The sequence below is a fragment of the Notolabrus celidotus genome, chromosome 5 (assembly GCF_009762535.1).
Source record: "Notolabrus celidotus isolate fNotCel1 chromosome 5, fNotCel1.pri, whole genome shotgun sequence".
Taxonomy (NCBI): Eukaryota; Metazoa; Chordata; class Actinopteri; order Labriformes; family Labridae; genus Notolabrus; species Notolabrus celidotus.
This window is the reverse complement of record NC_048276.1, coordinates 18,396,458-18,416,019: the sequence shown is the minus strand read 5'-3', so window position 1 is coordinate 18,416,019 and position 19,562 is coordinate 18,396,458. Positions and strand designations below refer to the sequence as shown.

Below are 19,562 nucleotides of genomic sequence, written 5' to 3'. Positions count from 1 at the left end.
GTAGTAGTAGTAGTAGTAGTAGTCAGAGAAAACGTAACAAACACAAGAGTCGTTGAATTTTCCATAACAATGAGTGTCTGCTTGAAATCAAGACAAGGAACATTTCTGCTGTGGACTGTATTGACCTGGTAAATAGTAAATGGTAAATGGACTTGTACTTATATATTGCTTTTCTAGTCTGTCTGACTAATCTAAACGCTTTTACGCACTACTCGTCGCATTCACCCCTTCATACCCATTCACTCACTGATGGTAGAGGCTGCTAATGTCCATCAGTGTTAGTCTTCAGTGTTTTAATGGGACGTTTAATGAATGTTTTGGTTTGTCAGTCCCACAACGCTACCAACGAGGTCACTTCTGCGTATGCCTTGGTTGCAACAGCGCAATATGTCAGCGCCCCTTGGAGGCAGTATTTGGGCTTCAAAGCTCACAATGGGTGAAAATGAAGTTACGTTATCCATTCTATACACAGACAATCGTTATGGTGGCCAAAGTTTGTGTGACTTAGGTGTAACAGGCTTGTCTTGGCTGTATGTGCACACTGTAATCCTTCGTTCATATTCCTTACAGGGGCAAAAAAAAAAATCTTTGCCTCACTCCCACCTTTTGAAAAAGTAAACAAAGTCACACTTTTTTTTTTATGGTTCTAAGGATTATCTTGCCAGATTTTCATGTGGTGGGAGATGTGTTGAGAGGGACTTCACTCCCCCAATTTGCTTAGCAGATTGCCATGGCTGCCCGGATTTAAAATAATGAATATTAAACATGTTTAACACAATTATACAGTATATTCTGTTTTGTGGGGGAGTCTGAGGACAGCTAAGCACATTTTGTTTATCACATGGAATTAAATGATATTCAATCAGGCAGAAGGCGTACTGAAAAGGAAGCACAACAAACACAGCCATGGTTATAACAGTAAATGTGAAGCATAAAATTTGATGGATATCAGAAATTGGGAACCACTTATTTATTTATGGCAGCAGCACAAGTGTTTAAACAACAGGTCTCATAAAACATATCACAATGGAACTGACAAGGTTAGGAGTTGAACAGGGGGTGTTACCGCAATGGATGTGCCACAAAGCTAAGGAGCTAGTAACCATCATAGCTTCCTGCCTGTTGTCCGCCATGTTTGTTTACTTTAGGGTTAGATGTATGCGGGATTTTGTGAGATTTATGATTTTAAAAATCTTCTAATGTGGGCCAGCCTTTAGACAAGACATCACTGTGGTTCAGGTTACCAAACAACTTTGGCTTTAGATAGATTCAGAATAACTGATATCTTAATTTCCTGTTTGGGCTGAAAACAAATGAGAGGATGTCAGCAAAGATTTTTAAAATACGCTAAAAATAAACATTTGGCTGCTCTGCAGGTATATTAGATAACGACATTTGTTCATTATGGTGATACAAAACTTAATTTTGTTGGTGTCACTTTTTTCCCCCATGGACTTTCCTGTTTGTAATTTGTTGTGGGTAAATGTTATGAAGACCGGAACGTACAGTCTTTAGGAGGAAGAAATACAGTTTGGTCCAAAGCAGAGGTCTTTGTACTGCAATGGCCGAATTTTCAATGCTCATAGCACTTCATTTATTACCTGTTATATCTTGGTGAGAATTTGATAGAGGAACTATAGATTAGGTAGGAGGTATATCAATGTCTCTGACTACCGTACTTTCTGACATTTCAGACTAGAGTGAATTTTGTACTTGTCAGTTCTCTGCAGCTGAACTGAGGCGTTCACATTGAAATATGACACATGAGTGATCCTATGATTTGTGTGTTTCTGTGTTATAAACTAAGCGAATGATTTCTGTCTGAGGTGTGTGATGAAATTGATTCTGTGTCACGCTTGGATGCCAGGTTATCACACATCTTCCTGCCCCACAGATTCATTCAATCTCTTTCTCTCATCCTCTCTGCTGTGAACCTGTTTCATCGTCTCTGGGAGCAACTTTCCATTTCTCGCTGCACCACTGAGAAAGACATTCAAGGTTAATTTAGTTCATTTGGCTGTTAAAAGCTGTACAGAGTCTTTGTTTTGTAGTACAATGCTTTTGCCCTTGCTTTATTTTTTTATTTATTTCTCTTTTAATACACTTGTCCTGGATGAACACACAAACAAACCTTCCCACAGAAATAGAGGAGCGAGCACATAAAGGTATTTGCTTTTCATTAGCATACACAAAGGCCTCTACAGCCTTGCAGCTACCTGTGAAAACAGGCCAAGCTAATGAACAATGAAATCTAGTGCTCTTGCACGCTTCTGGCTGTTTTGCATGTGCAAATCGATATTTTACTTTCTCAAACAGAAATCTGTGGGCACTTCAAAGCTGCTGAAGCGTGAACCCATACAAGTTGTTGTAATAAGAAATACTGCAAGCCATCCATTTTTTTCTGTTCAAGTTTAGCAGACTGTAACTTGTTAGATGAGAAAACTGTGAATGAAAAAGTGATTGAATAGACTCACCATGATGCAGAAAAAGAACTTAGTCAGAAAAAAAATAGTGAGTGAAATTTAAACTCTTGTTTTGCCATCTTTTCTACAAATAAACACACAGTGATAGAGGAGTGGCCTTCTTTAGCACTGTGTATTTTAAGTTTGCATTGAAAGTGGGACACATTAGTGCCCAACTCACTCGAGGTCACTCCATTATTCACTGTCTCATCATCTCTGAGCCATTATGAAAGCCTCATATACTCAGCAGCGCTCGTCTGATCAAGACTGACACACTCTCTCTACACCTCCTCCCTCCTATTCAGCTCTGTGGAGGAAAGGCAGGCCGAGCTAGACTTTCCTCCCTGTGTTGAGTTCTCATAAATGCAGATCATTGATTAGCTGGTGGGAGGTTAGTAAATTGGCCAATACGAGGATCTATTAAGAGGTAAATGATGGGAGAAGTTGCGGCTTTTTACTGTCTGGTGGCTGTGAATGGTTCTTACAAATACTGTAAGGGACTTTGTGGTAACTATTAGGATGGAGATGGAAATCATTATGTTTCCATTTGGTAAAGTCAGGGACATACCAACTGCCACCAGACCAAATGTTTCAGGATGTTGCAGCTGTGTTAACTGTTTAAACCTGTCCTGTGGGCTATACGTTGCTTGTAGTATCTTCACACCTGTTTCACAGGTAACAGAGAAAAAAAGAGACATGTAACAGACAAAAAAGAGCCTTGGCCTCTTTAGGAAATAACACCTGGATGTAAGGTGGCAAAATGAAAGCATCACAAGTATCAATTTTATAACTCTAAATAACAATTGTAGGGGGAATCCATATGAAGTGGATTTTACATCTTGTAAAAAACATCAATAAACTGTATCATGAATCCAGTATGATGAATCATATCGTATCATATCATGTAATATCGTATCGTATCATATCTTATCCTATCATATCATATTGTGTTGTATCATATCATATCATGTCATATCATATCGTGTTGTATCAGATCATATCATATCATATCGTGTTGTATTGTATCATATCATGTCTTATATCGTGTTGTATCAGATCATATCGTATCATATCATATCATGTCATATCGTATCGTACCATATCATGTAGTATCGTATCACATCTTATCCTATGATATCATATCGTGTTGTATCAGATCATATCATATCGTGTTGTATCAGATCATATCATATCGTCTTGTATCAGATCATATCATATCGTCTTGTATCAGATCATATCATTTCATATATCGTGTTGTATTGTATCGTATCATATCTATCCTATCATATCATATCATGTTGTATCGAATCATTTCATGTCATATCATATCATATCATGTTGTACCGTATCATAGCATATCTATCATATCATATCATATCGTGTTGCATCGAATCATATCATGTCATATCATATCATATCGTATTGTATCATATCTTATCCTATCATATCATGTTGTATCGTATCATATCATATCGTATCGTATCGTATCTTATCCTATCCTATCCTATCATATCATATCGTTTTGTGTCGTATCGTATCATATATCATGTCATATCGTATCGTATTGTATCTTTTCCTATCCTATCATATCATATCATATTGTGTTGTATCATATATCATGTCATATCATATCGTGTTGTATTGTATTGTATCATGTCATATCATATCTTGTTGTATTGTATTGTATCATGTCATATCATATCGTGTTGTATCAGATCATATCGTTTCATATCATATCATGTAGTATCGTATGATTTCGTATCATATTGTATCATATTGTATCGTATCGTATCATGTCATATCTCGTTGTATCGTTTCTTATCGTATCATATCGTGTCTTGTCGTATCCTATAGTATCATGTCATATCTTATCACATCATATCAAGACTTGGGTGAAATTTTTTTATCCTTTCATAAAGGTATAAGTAGGATTTGATAGTTGGTGTTTTTTTATAATTTTGCACTCAATTTTTGGAGATCCTTCCTGGCAAAGCAAGTTTGGAGAAAATGAAGAAAGTAGTAATCAGAGAAATGTAACTGTTTTGATTGTTTAATCTCATGGCATTTGAAAGCACAAATAAATCCCCTTACACCTCTACATACCCTTGTGGGAAGATAAACATTTTTGCATTTCAGCCAAAGCATGAGCTTGCTTCGTTCTGCCTTTCTGCTCTTAACATGTACCTGAAGCTCTGCACTCAGTCAAACACACAAACCTTGAACTCAAACTTGTCAGACAGAACAACACAAGCAGAAAGGAGTCTTGTCTGGTCACAATGGCCTGAACTGGGGGCTTTGAGAGTATTGTTCAAAGCTGTTGTCTCAAATGAATGTCTGAACTAGCCTTGAAAAGTTAGACTCCTCAGTGTTATGACTTTTTCCCTTTGGACTCTGTCTTTGATCAAGAAAAAATTGAAATGCAAGATCGCTTCCTCTAAGCAAAAAAAGAAAATCCACCCTCTTTTATGTCCCTTTCCCTCCTTAATAACTTTCATACGGGCCTTTTCTACATTTAAATTAGAAATTTGTGATTATTCAAGTCGGCAAGTCCTTTTACTCTGGTGATTTTAACAAGACTTTCTTGAGTGTTGACAGATTAATACGACTTTCTTTGAAGCTCTGATTAAGATGTCTTTAAACTGTTTGTTGTTATTCATAGCAATAACATTACAGTGTTGATCTGATTATTTTGCTTTCATGTGACCTCAGTAGCTCCCTTTAATCATCACCTGCTGACTCATTCTTGCATGCCCACCCTGTCACTATCTATGATGTCAACAACACAAAGGCATTCGGTTTGCCTTCATTTAAGTGGGAGCCTACACGTACACTGCTCTGCTGGCTTCACAAGTAATGAACACTGTTAGACTTCAGTCTTTCCTGCATGGCGTTATGGTGTCATGTCAGCCTCTTTCATCACACTGCCCCTTCCTCATAAGATTAGACCACTAGGCCATGTAAGACCCTGTCTAAATTAAGCTTGTCTACCATGCAAGCAGAGGAAACTAGATTTATGTTACAATACTTAAATTGAATAGAGCTCATTGTTCTGTATAGTGCATGCTGTAATATATGCAACATATGCAGTCAGGCATTAGGTCATTAGAATAGTACAAGTGAGAGCACTCCACAGACTTAGCAATACAACTCTCAACTGGTGAGACCAGTAAATGACTAGCCTCGAGCAGAGATGAGTGGGGTCTCGGAGGTCTGGTAGCTTTACTTCTCAACAACTTCAAACTAACCAGTGCTGATTGGTTGGCTTTGTTGCTGTGTTCATCCCCTTGTTTGTGTGTCCGTCCTTCTCTCTCTATCTTTCCCCGTCTTTAGGCAGTTTTCGACCGCAGGAACTTTACCCCAGAACTAGTGACTTTACCCCTAAACTACGTGCTTTTCGACCGGAGGAACCAGGGTCTAAATTTAGTTCAGGGGTAGATAATCTCCCCCCTGAAAAGCCCCTGCTTCGGGGGTAGTACTTTTCAAAGGTCCTGGAACTTTCGGTTGAACGTAACGGTGTTTGTGGAGTTTACACAGTTGTTGAAACACAGAGGGAGTTCCTGGATATGCATACTCGTTTAGTTTTTTATTAAGATTTCAAAATATTGTTTAATATAATTTTTTCTCCATACGTCACTAGCCTGATTTGCACAATCTACCCGGGACTTCAGCCCCCGGTTGAAATGCAGACAACAATGGGGGCACAGGAACCTTTTAGTTCCGGGGAAAGTAGTTCTGTGGGCTAAAAGACCCCGGAACTTTTGGTCGAAATGCACCTTTTGTTTCCATTCCAGTTTCTAAGCTTTGTCAAATGTGGCAGATAGTTGTTCAATCAGTCTGGTTCTGCTTAAGGTTTCTCCCGATTACAAAGCATTTTTTCCTGATGCTGTTGGGCGCTTGTTCATTGGTAAAATAACTGTTGGTTCTCTTTAAATAACAAATTACAGAGTATGTTTTAGACCTGGGGTCTTATTTATAGAAGTGTGAAGAATCCATGCTAAAGTGTACGTATGCCTGAATTAAAAAACGTTGTAAAACCATGCACACACACTCATCCCTTTTTAAATCATGATTAGATATGTCCCGAAGCAACTAGTTTCATATCTGTTGAAAAAGAAATGTATTTTCTGACTAGTTTAAAGGTAAGAAAGCACTCAGAAAAACAGTCAAACTGAAGCACATTTTTATTAAACACTGCCAAACACAAGATCACAGGTTGTAGGGTAAATGTAGACTGGTTAACTGAGTGGGACTTATGTTGTACACCTCATCCTCGAAGGTTAACATCCATGTAGCTGTCCAGACATGGCCTCAATATAACCTTACCTCCAGATTATAGGTCAAATTACTGCCAAACCACAATGTGCTACCAAGTACCATGCATGTCTACATCCTGGTAGCAGAGCATTACGGTGGTAGGTCTTAACCATAGACTGTAAGTAAAAGGTCTTAACAGCAGTTAGTGTCGGGTGGCAGCCCTACAGCTTGGACTCAGCATGTGGCTGTCATTTCGGGCTCACAATTATAAAAGTATTTCAAGTTAATTTGACTGACTAGTAACTCTGGTAGCGACTAGCAGGGGGTGACGACATTTAATCGGTAAGTTGACTAAGCACACACATCCCTAAATAAGGTCAACCTGGAATTGTGCGCACATGAATCAGTCATTTTTGTTTTGTGCGTACGCAGTGTTCATAAATGAGAGCCGGGCTTTTTTTGTGCCCTGTGATATTTTTTGTCATAATGTGTCACTTTATAAATAAAAATGGAATCCTCGACTTAAGTGACATCACTTAAAGCCATCTGTCAGACTTTACTCTGCTTACTCTGGAGCCACTTTCATATGACTTTGTTTTTTGTTTATGCAGTGATACTAAAAAAACACTGCTAAACAGATGATGTACACACTGTGTGGACTTCCTCTTCCACTCTGTTTTGGTTTCACCTCTCTCTGACCTGGAGGACATAATACCTCCATTTCTAGCTCACCTCTGATATGAGGTTAAGATTTCACAGATTTTGGACAGTTCTTCTCTCATTAAAGGCTTACAAAGATCCTCTCACCGCCGGTAGCAGCTTATCTGATCCAGACACCAGCCCCTCTAACCCCTCTGGTCTGGTAAAATAAAAATCCAGCTCTCATTTCTCTGCTAACCTGACACTTGTTAGACTGCAGCCTGGATTTCACTCCTGTATTGATTATTTTGGGTCTATGTGCTGTTGTGGATCATTTATCCATTGTACTATTGTGTCCAAGTTTGCTTCATGTGCCATTTTTTCAGAGGGGAGGGGAGTGGCCTTAGGTTGCAAGTCCTTGTGTTCCTTCCTCAAAAGCCAATGATAGTTTGATAAAGAAGGTCATTAAAGTGTCATTAGGCAGTGAGTTTCAAGGCACTGGGCCCCTGCAGATAAAAATGCGGCCACTGATAGTTTGGTACTGGGTAAGGATACGCAAGGCTGAGAGGCAGACCCTAAATGAAGCCCACAGAGAGACTACACAGCCAGCTAGACAACCCTCTCTCTCTCCAAAGAGATACACCTCCGTCGCCCATTCAGACCTCTTTCTTTGTGTTTCTCCCCCATCATTCTCCTTTTATCCTCAGAAAAGTCAATCCCCAAATCCCCAGAGTGCAACTAACATCAGTAAAAGCTTCCTACCTCCTCATCCATGTTCTACTGACACAATCCTTCAAGGCCCACACAAACCATCGATTTAATACTCATACTGTGCTGTAGCTCTGGTACCAGCATTTTTTTTTCCTGCTGACCACAAAGCTGATGCCCTTGAAAGCAAGAAAACAGACATCTCCTGAAATCAATACAGCATAATAAAAGATATGTTTGTGGTGTTTTCTCACTCAAACAAGTTCAAGCTATTTCGGTAACCCTAGCTCTCCAAAGCTAACACACCTATGACACCTGGCATTGTAATGGAAATCCAGCAGGCACTCAGAATGACTAAGAGCAGCAATGATAGCCTGTAGCACAGTCAATAACTGCCTGGCAGCACAGGCCAGGAGACTTAACTCAATTTGTAAAAGTGAGCCACTCACTCCGGCTGCATGGGAGCTGAAGATAACGTCTCTGAAAGCTGATCACAGCAAGTGCAGGGGTAGTTTCCTTTTTAACGAAGCAATAAAGTTTAATATGAAGAGTGCAAATGTTTTTTAAAAGACGTATCATTTCTATTAGAAGTTTCTGTCAATTAAAGGGAGTTGGGGTTTTTGTTGTAAAATGTATTAAAAGCTCTGTTCTGCCACAGTTTGAATAATAAAAGTGATTTATTTTTATAAGTCTAACACAAGGCAACAAGTCATAACATTATGGGAAAAATAATCTACTTCAGCACTGATAAACTTTTCAAAGTGACACACTTTACTCACAGTAAAGCTTTTTTGTGCAAAACCTCCACTGCCACCAAGTGGCTGTCAGATGGCACACCAACACAAAACACAAATCTCATCATTGGGATGGTAAGGGACTCTTTGAATTTAGGTAATGTACACTCAAAGACAAACAACCCTAACATTCTTCTCAGGGATCATTTCTATTGTAAAATGTCCTTCCAATAAAAATGATTCATAATGAGGTCATCCTGTGAATCATCCAGAATAACAAGGCACTCAGTCTTTTCATTGCATGTAGGATGACACATTGGATTCTATTCACTGCTGTTGTAATTGGTTGTCAGATGGCAGTAGCTCAACCGTGGGATAATATGAATAGTTCTAACATACAGCCAGGAGAAGGTGAGAAACTATGCGTTTCATGGGGGGACCAATCTTTCTAAGATATTTGTATGTTATAGTAAAACACATCTTTTAAGCCCTCTGTGTTTATAATTGAATAAATGTATCTTATTAGAATTGACACCACCATATGATAGCACATACTATCTTATTACTATTAATGTGTGTTCATACCAGATTGAAAGCAATGCTTCACAGCATGAATTGAGATCATAGTAATCTCCCCCTACACACACCACATACAAAGAGTAAAACTTTTTAACCTTCCTGTTATGTTGCGGATCAAATTGACCCTTTTAAAAGTCTATTTTAGGCCATATATGCCTTCCAAACAAGCTAAATTCAGCATAAAAATCTGGGCAGCATGTGACAGAAGAGGTGTTGTGTTAATTTATCGACATCAAATCATACATTTAAAAAAAAAAGTAAAATACAACAAACAAAAATCTGACATGTAAAACTATTGTATTTATATTTAGGGGCTTTCCAGTGTACATTTTTAAAAAAGTTTTAACATGAATTTGATGTTATTCTCATTGAACTATGATCTGTGAGAATTAAAGAACACCAATGGACTAAATCTTGATTTAAATGGTTAGTAATGGAGTTAAACATTTTATTTAAAAAAAATGTTTTGGGATTTTTGGGGTTCTGACACTTTTGGATAATTGAATATGCCCCGGGTCAAATTGTCCCAGGAACATTATTGCTGATCCAGAGAAACGAACATAAGAGGGTTAATAAACATATGATGTAGCATATGAACATCTTTCATATTTGTGGAAAGTTTTTATTTTAATGATGCTTTGTCTAACCGCTCGCTCCTCTGTCTTTTTCTCCCTTTGCAGTGTTCATCATGGCTGCCGGACTGCTGGTCTACCCCTTCGGCCTGAACTCGTCCCTTGTCAGGTCCTTCTGTGGGAACTCAGAGATCTACTATGCTGGCGAGTGCCAGATCGGCTGGGGCTACATGCTAGCAATTGTTGGAGTCATGCTTACCGTCTTCTTACCCTTTTTTGCCAAATATGCACCAAAGGAGCATCTGTCCCCTACTCCTCTGCCAACGCTGTTATAGTGCAGGGATATATATTGTTCTCCCTCCTGATCCCTTTGTCTAACCTGGGCTTGATGTCATGGAGGGACACCTGCATCCTTTTTTTTTTTGTTTGAGGCGATGCTGTTTGGGAAGCATCTCTAAATGACAACTGAAGCTGACACTCATTAACAAACACCGTCTTCCTGCATCTGTTATGTAATTAGTTGAAACTAAGTTCATTTAAACAGAATGTTTTATGTTACTACGCTATGTGGTTATCATTTTATCCTCAAATCTATCATGAGTTTTCTGATGTTAGACTTACCTGTTTCTTCATGTAAGCTCTGGAGACGATGCAGTTAGAAAGTACAAGGACTGATTTTATTTGATTACAGTAAATTACCACAAACTTAAAATATGTTTTGAAAAAAAGTGGTTCTTTCCTTCTATCCTTTTGTGGATGACATGTCGATGTGTAAAACATTCCAAACAGAGTGGAAGTTGGCTGCATAAAGACAGTGGGAGCATGAGACAATGCTGCAGTGGGAATTGTTTAATCAAAAGGTGTTTTGATAATTTTGAGGATTATTCTGACACACCAGAAAAGCCACTTTGAATGGCTGAACACTGAGAACACTCATGGATCGAGTCATGCATCTGAGACATAAAGGAGTTGACGATGCATTGTATTGAAGCTTTTGGACTGTATATATGGTCTGGATTTATTAGAGCTGACTTTTCCGAGTGAAACACTGAAGATGGAGCAAGCGTAACGCTTTGAAGGATACTTTGATGTCAGACTTTTTCTGCCCCCAGTCTTGTGACCCAGCAGTGACCCAGGGGGAGTCAAGAAGACATTTGAGCTTTTCAAAGATGGTGAATTTACTAACTGTCAAAAAAAGAAAAGACACAGCGTTGAACCTGCCGTGAGAACAAATGGAACTCTCTTCCAGTAACAGTGAAGTGAATCATAATAATAAGTCGTGGTTTGAGAGCAGTGTTGTCAAAAATGTCATGTTGGGATACTGCATCCTTTTGTCAACCTTTCTCACCAGAAATGTTTGTGTAATGTGACTCGCTTGAAAAACAAAAGCAATTTATTTCTGTCTACAACACACAATATTAAACACTAATCTAATTCAGGAAAAAATGATTGCAAAGGCAGGGAGAAGTAGGAATTTTGTCAAAAAATGCATGATAAGATGGGCTTTGTTAATGGTAGAACTGATCTAGATTTTAAATGTGATCTGACCAACTCGTGCCTTTTAACATAACCATGACAAGTGTTAAATACAAGTATCAGGTTATCATCTTTTTCTGCTGAAAAACTGTGGATCCTATTGTGTGACATGCTTTTTTTTAATTCTATATTTTCCTCTCAGAGGTGAAGTGTTTCTCCTGGACTTGATACAGTATGATCTCATTAACTAGAGCAAATTTCCTGGAGGATGAAAAAAAGATGACGTCTTCTAATCCTTTGGGGTAACAGCAGAGAAGAAAAAAGAAAATCAGTGTACTTGTGTTCAGTTATGCCCTCAGACATTTTTGCCAATTATGTAGAAGAGGTAAGTTGAATTGCTATATTAAAAGGTTATGACATGAAGCTTACAGATTCATTCCTGGCACCCTTGTCTTATGTGATTTTTAAATTGAGTTGTGGCGGAAGGAGTTGTACAAATTGAACTTCCCCTCTGGTTATCTGTGCTGAGCCGACACCATTAACATTATGTGTGAAACGTGGCTTAAAATAATTAACTCCTTAACTAAGCTAATATGTTGCTGTGTTTTTTGTCAACCCACTTCTCCTTTGACGGCCGGAACCATTCCTGTCATGTTCCATGGACAAAATGTCTCCACTAACTTTCCCTGTACACTGCCAATTTCATCCAGCTTGACTCCCTGTTCTAGTGGGTGTTTCTGTATTAGTGTAAAATAATGAGTTGGATTTTGCAAATGGGTTCATCTTTAATATTTCCCAAATTCTGTTCCCATAATAACATTTGCTGACATGAAGAAAATAACTGTGATTATGTTGCCATGTTTGAAAGAAGGTCAGGAGAGTGGTTGGTGTTGTATTGGACCTCATACTGTGCTTGACTGTGGGAATGACTGGCTTGACTGCACTGGACTAATTCCCTTGTTTGTTGAACCTTTGTGTGTAAAGTCTCAGCACTGGTGAAAATGTTTTGGTAAAGTAGAATAACTGTTTTTTTCCCCCATCGTGATGTTTGACTGTAAATAAACTAACTGTACTTGATATCACGTTATTCTTAACTGCCCAGTTTTTCAAAAATATATTTTGAGATATTACCTCATTGTGTTTGCTTTACCTGAATTAACCTCTAAATGATGTTTGCTGTTATGTGAATTTTCTTTGTAATAAAACAATTTAACAAAAGAGAGGCTTGACTTTGAATTAAAGACATCTGTTTATGCATTTGTTTCAGAAAAGTGCAGATATACAAATGTCAGAACATGTAAGTGAACTTAACAGAACTTGCAGATTTTCTTTGTACACAGCAAATAAATAGTGGTCAAAAGTTTAATAATAACTTAAAACTAACATTTTAAAACTCCTCAGGTCTTCTCCCATAACAAGAGTTATCTTATAACTATGTAAGTCATCTTTATAATTTGACCCTCATGTACTTTCATTAAATACCTGTGTACTTATTAGATACCTGCTCATACTCAGACTTCACTTAGAGATTGACAAGCACCCTCATTTCTGCATCACAGACCTTCACAGCCTCCTGAGCGTTCCTCAGCTCGGAAGGGAGGCCGGGTCTGATGGACACACACACCAAGACATCTCTGCTGCGGTCATAGTTTCCCACACACCGGTGCATTTGACCTCGGATGAGACGGGGGAGCTCCTGCTCCTGTTGGACACAAAGCAGGAATAGGGATTAAAGCCAGAGTAGGCAACTTTGGAACAACAGGCAAGAGAAATGCATGAATGTGAACCACCTCACTTTTGGTGTTGGACGGGAGAACATTGAGGGTTTTTTGTTTGTTTTTTTAAAGATATATTTTTTGTTTTTTTGCCTTTATTTGATAGGACAGCTGAAGGGAGACAGGAAATGTGGGGGGTAGAGGGTGGGGGAAGACATGCAGGAAATGGTCGACCGGCTGGGAATCGAACCGGCGACTCCTGCAACAAGGACTATAGCCTCTGTTTGTGGGGCACTTAGACCGCTAGGCCCCTTGTTTGTTTTTTTGTTAGGCCTTTTGATTTGTTTCTTGCTGTCAGGGCTGTTTATTCTATCAGAACTCTTCAATAGTTCCAAAAGACAGTGCTGAGCCCACAGCCCTTATGAAGGGCAGATGGTGTTGCCTAGTGCAGGAAAACTTTAAAGGGGGATGTCAAATAAACAGGTTGACAAGCAGTACCAAGCAAGTACTCACTAAAATATTAATAACACAAAATGAATCAAAGATGTTAACCCTGGAAAACGGACAAATGTGGCTGAGTGAAAAAGGAGAAAAACAATGTTTTCATAGTCTGAATCCATTTCATTCAGAAATAATGCAAGATGTTTTGGTTTTATTAGATACAAAAGCCTCCAAATGCAAAACAACCTCGGGGATGATGATGATGATGATGATGATGATGATGATGATGATGATGATGATGATGGTAGCATTGTCTGGCCAACTTATTAACAGGTTTACATGTATAGTGACACATTTTCTCCAGACACACGCAAGGTTAATTAATTCATGTTTTTCCCCAACTTACATTTTCATAGAAGACACACTGCACAACTTGCTTTCCGTCTCTCATGACAAAGTTCTTGGCTCCATGGCGACCCAGAGTGACCGCAGAGTCCAGAGTAGCTGAGAGAAGAAAGTTGACACTGTCTATCACTTTAAGGTGTTAAAGAAATGCGTGACCCTACTTATCAGTGACAACAGTAACTCCTAATCAACTGACCAAATATCTCAAAGAAGTACAGGACTTTGTCTTTAAACTGGCTCCAATGTCTCATCCCGTCGATCACTGCAGTCAGGATCCTCAGTGAGTTCTCAACAGCTGGCTTCACTGGGAATGCTTCCTGGTAAAGAAATAAAGTTAAAATAAGTGCTCTGATAATTCAACATAACATGAAATATTAATGGAAGATCTTGATGTCTTTGTACTGTATCCTCATCCTTTTTTTTTACCCATTTTTCTACCTGGATTTGAGTTTGTTGTGCAGACTGATGTCGATTTGTGCTCCTGTTTCCCTCAAAGCAGGAGCTCTGTGGGCCGAAGCTGTTAGTGAACTTCCAGGAGTTTCTTTGAGGCTGCACTTCACAAGCAGAGGGTCTCCTCGGTGGTGGGACAGGAGCAGGTGGAGGTCTGGATTGCTGGAAATATTGAACTGTAGGATTGGGTGGCCTGTAAGAGGACTGCTCACCGCTTGGTGAAAACCCAGTTTGAGGTGATGGCTTGCTTGGCGCACTGTGACTGGTGTGGGGGGCTTGAAATTGGCTGCTTCTTGGGTTAACACTGGGGTTGGAAGGCTGCTGTCTAGCAGGGATGCTGGGTTGTCCCTGCTTTGAGCTGAAAATCAAAATAAACCAAATCTCACATCATAAGACGTTTGATTAAAATTCAGCCTGCAACAAACAACAGTTACATGCACTGACTTATACAACTTTTACAAATACATCCCTGTTGTCTATTTGGTTTGTTTTTAACGTGTTTCTAGTGCTAGCCGGTCACAATATTTGTAGTCAAGTCAAAATAAAATGACTTTGAATGATATCTCAAACAGACTCTTTGGTATTATCCTGTTGCTGGAGGAATCAACATAGTTGTGTCCATGTTACAGTAAAGCTTTCCATCTTATATCTTGTCCATTCACTGCTCTTTTAGAACAAAATAAGAATTAACAGTTTAATTCAAACAGCTTGTGTAATTTAGGGAAAGTAGATTTTTTTAAAGTAGTTTTTCAACTTGTGTTCAAGACAAATGAGTCAAACAACTAGTGTGTCATTCTAACCAGCAGGAAGACAATGATGTACCTTGTGCCCCCGCCTTTGTATGGGTGTGGAATAGGTGCATAGCTTTTCATTACAGGTGCAGGTCCAGGAGCAGGTCTGTTACTCCCATACTGCTGGGGTGGACTAGATTGTGAGAGATCCTGTCTGTTCCACTGGAGCCTTTGTGGAGTACAAGAGGACTGACCTGAGGCCTGGTAGCCCCCATAGGAACCTGAGAAAAATATATTATCAGAGGATATGTCATGAGTTGATGTTTAGTTTTATCCTTGTTTCTTGCCTAGGTTTCTCCCTGTGTATTCTGTGTTATAAGTTATCCTTTTTCTCCCTAGTGTGTTTAGTGACCCATGTCTCTTGCTGTATTTTCGTGTTTCTTGGTTTTATTTCATAGTTATTGATCCCTGTGTTTAGAGTTTAGATTTACTTCCTGTCCTTGTGTATTTCCTTCCCTTTTTGATGAGCCTGATTTATTTCACCTGTGTCTTGTGCTCCACACCTATGTTAAATACTCTGTGTATTGAGTTCCTCTGTTTCCCCTGTCCTGTGTTGGATCATTGTTCCTCTCTCTTGTGTTCTCTGTGTGTTTCTTTTTCCCTCTGTTTTCCAGCGTTTCCAGTGTTTTCTTTTGGATTAAGTTTTTGGACATTTTAGTAAGTTTTGTTTGTATCTGTTTTTCTTTTGGAACTTTTTATTTGTTATTATTTTTCCAATTGTCATACAACAAGCACACATACAGGAGATGTATTCCCTTTACACTTGTTCGTCGTTACATATCATTAATGAGACAATTTCCTACATCTAAAATCTTTGTCACTACATTCTTATCATCTTACGTCATAATATACATACATAGTGTAAATTACACAAGTGTATTCAGGGTAAAATTGAACTGAAATTAATCCAAGGACAATAAATCAAATCAAATCAAATCAAATCAAATCAAATCAAATCAAATCAAATCAAGGAAGAAAATTGAAGAGGTGACTAGAGCTCAGGCATTGTCTGTATCACTGGTGCCCATGTATTAAAAAAAACTGTTTTCAGCTGTTCACTCGCTGTGATTTTCTCCATGATAACAACAGATTTAACTCTGCCTCTCTAACGCTGGGTTGTAGCATATTCAACCAGGATGTTGTTGTTGTTTTAATATTAAAAGCAAAATTCTTAGTCTTTAAATTAAGTCTCTTCAATAATATTATCAGGGCCTATGCCCAATATAAAGAGAGAAGGATTTTAAGTACATTTGATACCCAGGATTTGTTGAATTTCTTTTTGAATATTCTTCCAAAACTTAAGAAGTTTTGGACAATCCAATTCTTTTATTATTTAATCTTTAATTTCAGCACATGGGTCCTTCCACCATCTTTCCAACATGACAGGATATACAGTTGTGCTCTTAAGTTACATACCCTGGCAGAATTTGTAATTTTTTTGGCCATTTTTCAGAGAATATGAATGATAAGAGAAAAACTTTTTTCACTCATGGTTAGTGGTTTGGTGAAGCAAATTTTTTATCAAACAACTGTGTTTACTCTTTTTATGTCATAAAGACAACAGAAACTACCCAAGAAACCATACATTCTGCCAGAGTATGTAAACTTATGAGCACAACTGTATATCAAATATTATTTTATATCTCCCTCTGTCCTTTGTGTTCTGTAAAATGGTCTTAATTGTGTGGGAGATTTTTTTTTTCAAGGGAGAAAATGTTCAGGATAAGTAACACTGTATATAGAAAACCTGACAATAACAATTATCTCTTGCTATTTGAAATGCATTTGTGTTTTGCCTTGGATGTACTGCCACCTAGTGGATGGAGTACAGCAGAAGCTAAAAGAGCCCAAAGGAATTCTCTACCTGTTTGGTTGTTGGGTGTAGCTGAGCTGGTTTTTGCTGTGTATTCACTGTGAGAGAAGAATTCATTCTCAGAGGGGGCAGATGTCAAAGGACTCTGTTTCTTTTCTTCTGTTGAAGAGTGGCACAGACAGGCAGCCTGATGAAACAGAAGAGTTTACATTGGGCATATCCGAGACAAAACAAAACCAAAACACTCCTTGATGTGTATATGCACATACAAACAATATCATATACTGTGTACTAGGTGTTTTTTCTTGTTCTTGGTTGTAGTGCTACTACGGTGTCCCTGAAGTGCAAATCACGACGGCAATTCAGGACACACAACGGCAAATCGGAAAACACTACGATTTGCTGTAGTGTTTTCTGATTTGCCGTAGTGTTTTCTGATTTGCTGTAGTGTTTTCTGATTTGCCGTAGTGTTTTCTTAATTGTGTAGTGTTTTCTGATTTGCTGTAGTGTTTTCTGATTTGCCGTAGTGTTTTCTTAATTGTGTAGTGTTTTCTGATTTGCTGTAGTGTTTTCTTAATTGTGTAGTGTTTTCTGATTTGCCGTAGTGTTTTCTTAATTGTGTAGTGTTTTCTGATTTGCTGTAGTGTTTTCTTAATTGTGTAGTGTTTTCTGATTTGCCGTAGTGTTTTCTTAATTGTGTAGTGTTTTCTGATTTGCTGTAGTGTTTTCTGATTTGCTGTAGTGTTTTCTGATTTGCTGTAGTGTTTTCTGATTTGCCGTAGTGTTTTCTGATTTGCTGTAGTGTTTTCTTAATTGTGTAGTGTTTTCTGATTTGCTGTAGTGTTTTCTGATTTGCCGTAGTGTTTTCTGATTTGCCGTTGTGTTTTCTTAATTGTGTAGTGTTTTCTGAATTGCCGTAGTGTTTTCTTAATTGTGTAGTGTTTTCTGATTTGCTGTAGTGTTTTCTGATTTGCCGTAGTGTTTTCTAAATTGCTGTTGTGTTTTCTGATTTGCCGTTGTGATTTGCATTTCAGGGCCACCGTATGCTAGATCACTAAAAACTAAATTGAATCACTATGTTTAGATGTATCATATAAACTGTTGTGTAGAGATAAATATGTATATTTGCTTACCTGATGTTGGTCTGGCTTGCAGGTTTTCTTGTCTTCTCATTGTGCTTATCCAAAAAAGCAGCTCCTCCAAATAGTACTAGCAAAATGAAGAAATGCAGTTAATAACACAAAAATTACACTTATTTCATTATTAGTATGTATCACTTATTGGTTCAACATTTTTGAAAGGGGTAGGCTAACATGATAAAATAAACAGCTGGAGTGGTCAGCTACTTCATTCTTAGCAACTAGTACACTATCTGTCGTTAGTTAGCTAAACTAACTAAGCTAATTCTGTAGTTACTTCAGACAGCCCTCAGAGGTCGGCACCGTTAAGTAGAAAAGTATATCAAATACTGGCGGTCTATGTTTCACTGTCCGAAGTCTCCTCAATAAACGTGGAATAAATGTTGTTTTTGAAGCATAAACCTTGTTTTGTTGGCAAAAGATGAAGCAACTGTTTCAAATAACGAACTTCAGTCCAGTCTTGTTTAGTTCAGCACTCTGGAAAGCTGCACGCGCCAAAACTCTCTGATGACGACTGTCGCCTTCAAGTTCCCCTGGAAAAATCGGACGTTGAGTAGGTTTAGAACTTGGGGTAAAGTGTAAATAGAGAATCATTCTTTGTGACTTTTAGTTTAGAGGGGTGTCAAAATCGTTTAGTTCAGGGGCCACATACAGCCCAAGTTGATCTGAAGTGAACAGTAAAATCATAACATAATAACCTATAAATAACGACTACTCTACGTGTTTCCTTTTGTTTTAGTGCAAAAAAAGTACAAAAAAAAGTAGAAGTACATTCGGAAATGTTCATATTTAATTAACCATCTTTCTAACAAAAACAGCTGTTGTATTTTCGCCATGATGAGTCTCATAGTGGGGCAGAATATTTTACTCTTAAGCCCTGAAACCTGCTGCGAACACACCAAACACATAGGTTACCCATTCACCTGACATAGAATGAAATGTTTATATGTTTGTATGCAGGGGTGTAGTGCTAGTGTTAGCAGTGATGGAGCGCATCTGTTACGCATGCACATGTATGGTTAGCACCAAGCGGCAAACTCCGGTCTCAAACGATGAAGCCAATGCGGAAGTGCTATAAACTGCAATACATCGAAAATCCGCTTGAGGCTGGCTGCAGAAACACCGGAAACCACATAGATATGAATGGGATAAAGACGATCTTTGCAGCATTAATAAACATGTTTACAGCCTGGTTCAAACAACGGCTCGGCCCTACAAAGCTAATCTCTCTAATGGCACACACTGTACAAGGGGTGAATTTTTTTCTAACGTGACGGTTCAGAAGATCTTAAGATTACGAGTTTTTCCCAAATAAGGACATGACTGATGTGACTCCCGGTCGGGAACACACAGCCATTGGCTAAGAGGCTCACACTACGTCACA

At 38.5% G+C, this 19,562-nt stretch overlaps 2 protein-coding genes across 2 annotated transcripts in view; one reads left to right on the top strand and one right to left on the bottom strand.

The window, feature by feature from the left end:
* LOC117813115 (transmembrane protein 211) overlaps positions 1-12,635 on the top strand; it is a 163,805-nt gene extending 151,170 nt beyond the window's left edge. The window contains exon 3 of the mRNA XM_034684210.1: positions 10,057-12,635. Within this exon, the coding sequence (XP_034540101.1) occupies positions 10,057-10,283 (227 nt within the window). The 3' untranslated portion in view covers positions 10,284-12,635. The remainder of the gene's footprint in view (positions 1-10,056) is intronic.
* Positions 12,636-12,654: 19 nt separating this feature from the next.
* On the bottom strand, positions 12,655-18,715 carry LOC117813114 (spermatogenesis-associated protein 22). Its single transcript, XM_034684209.1, is given in 9 exon segments — positions 12,655-13,126; positions 13,987-14,084; positions 14,182-14,302; positions 14,424-14,793; positions 15,258-15,447; positions 17,091-17,182; positions 17,184-17,226; positions 18,173-18,248; positions 18,581-18,715. Coding segments are annotated over 8 exon segments (1,134 nt in total). The 5' UTR covers positions 18,213-18,248; positions 18,581-18,715; the 3' UTR covers positions 12,655-12,946.
* Positions 18,716-19,562: the final 847 nt, after the last annotated feature.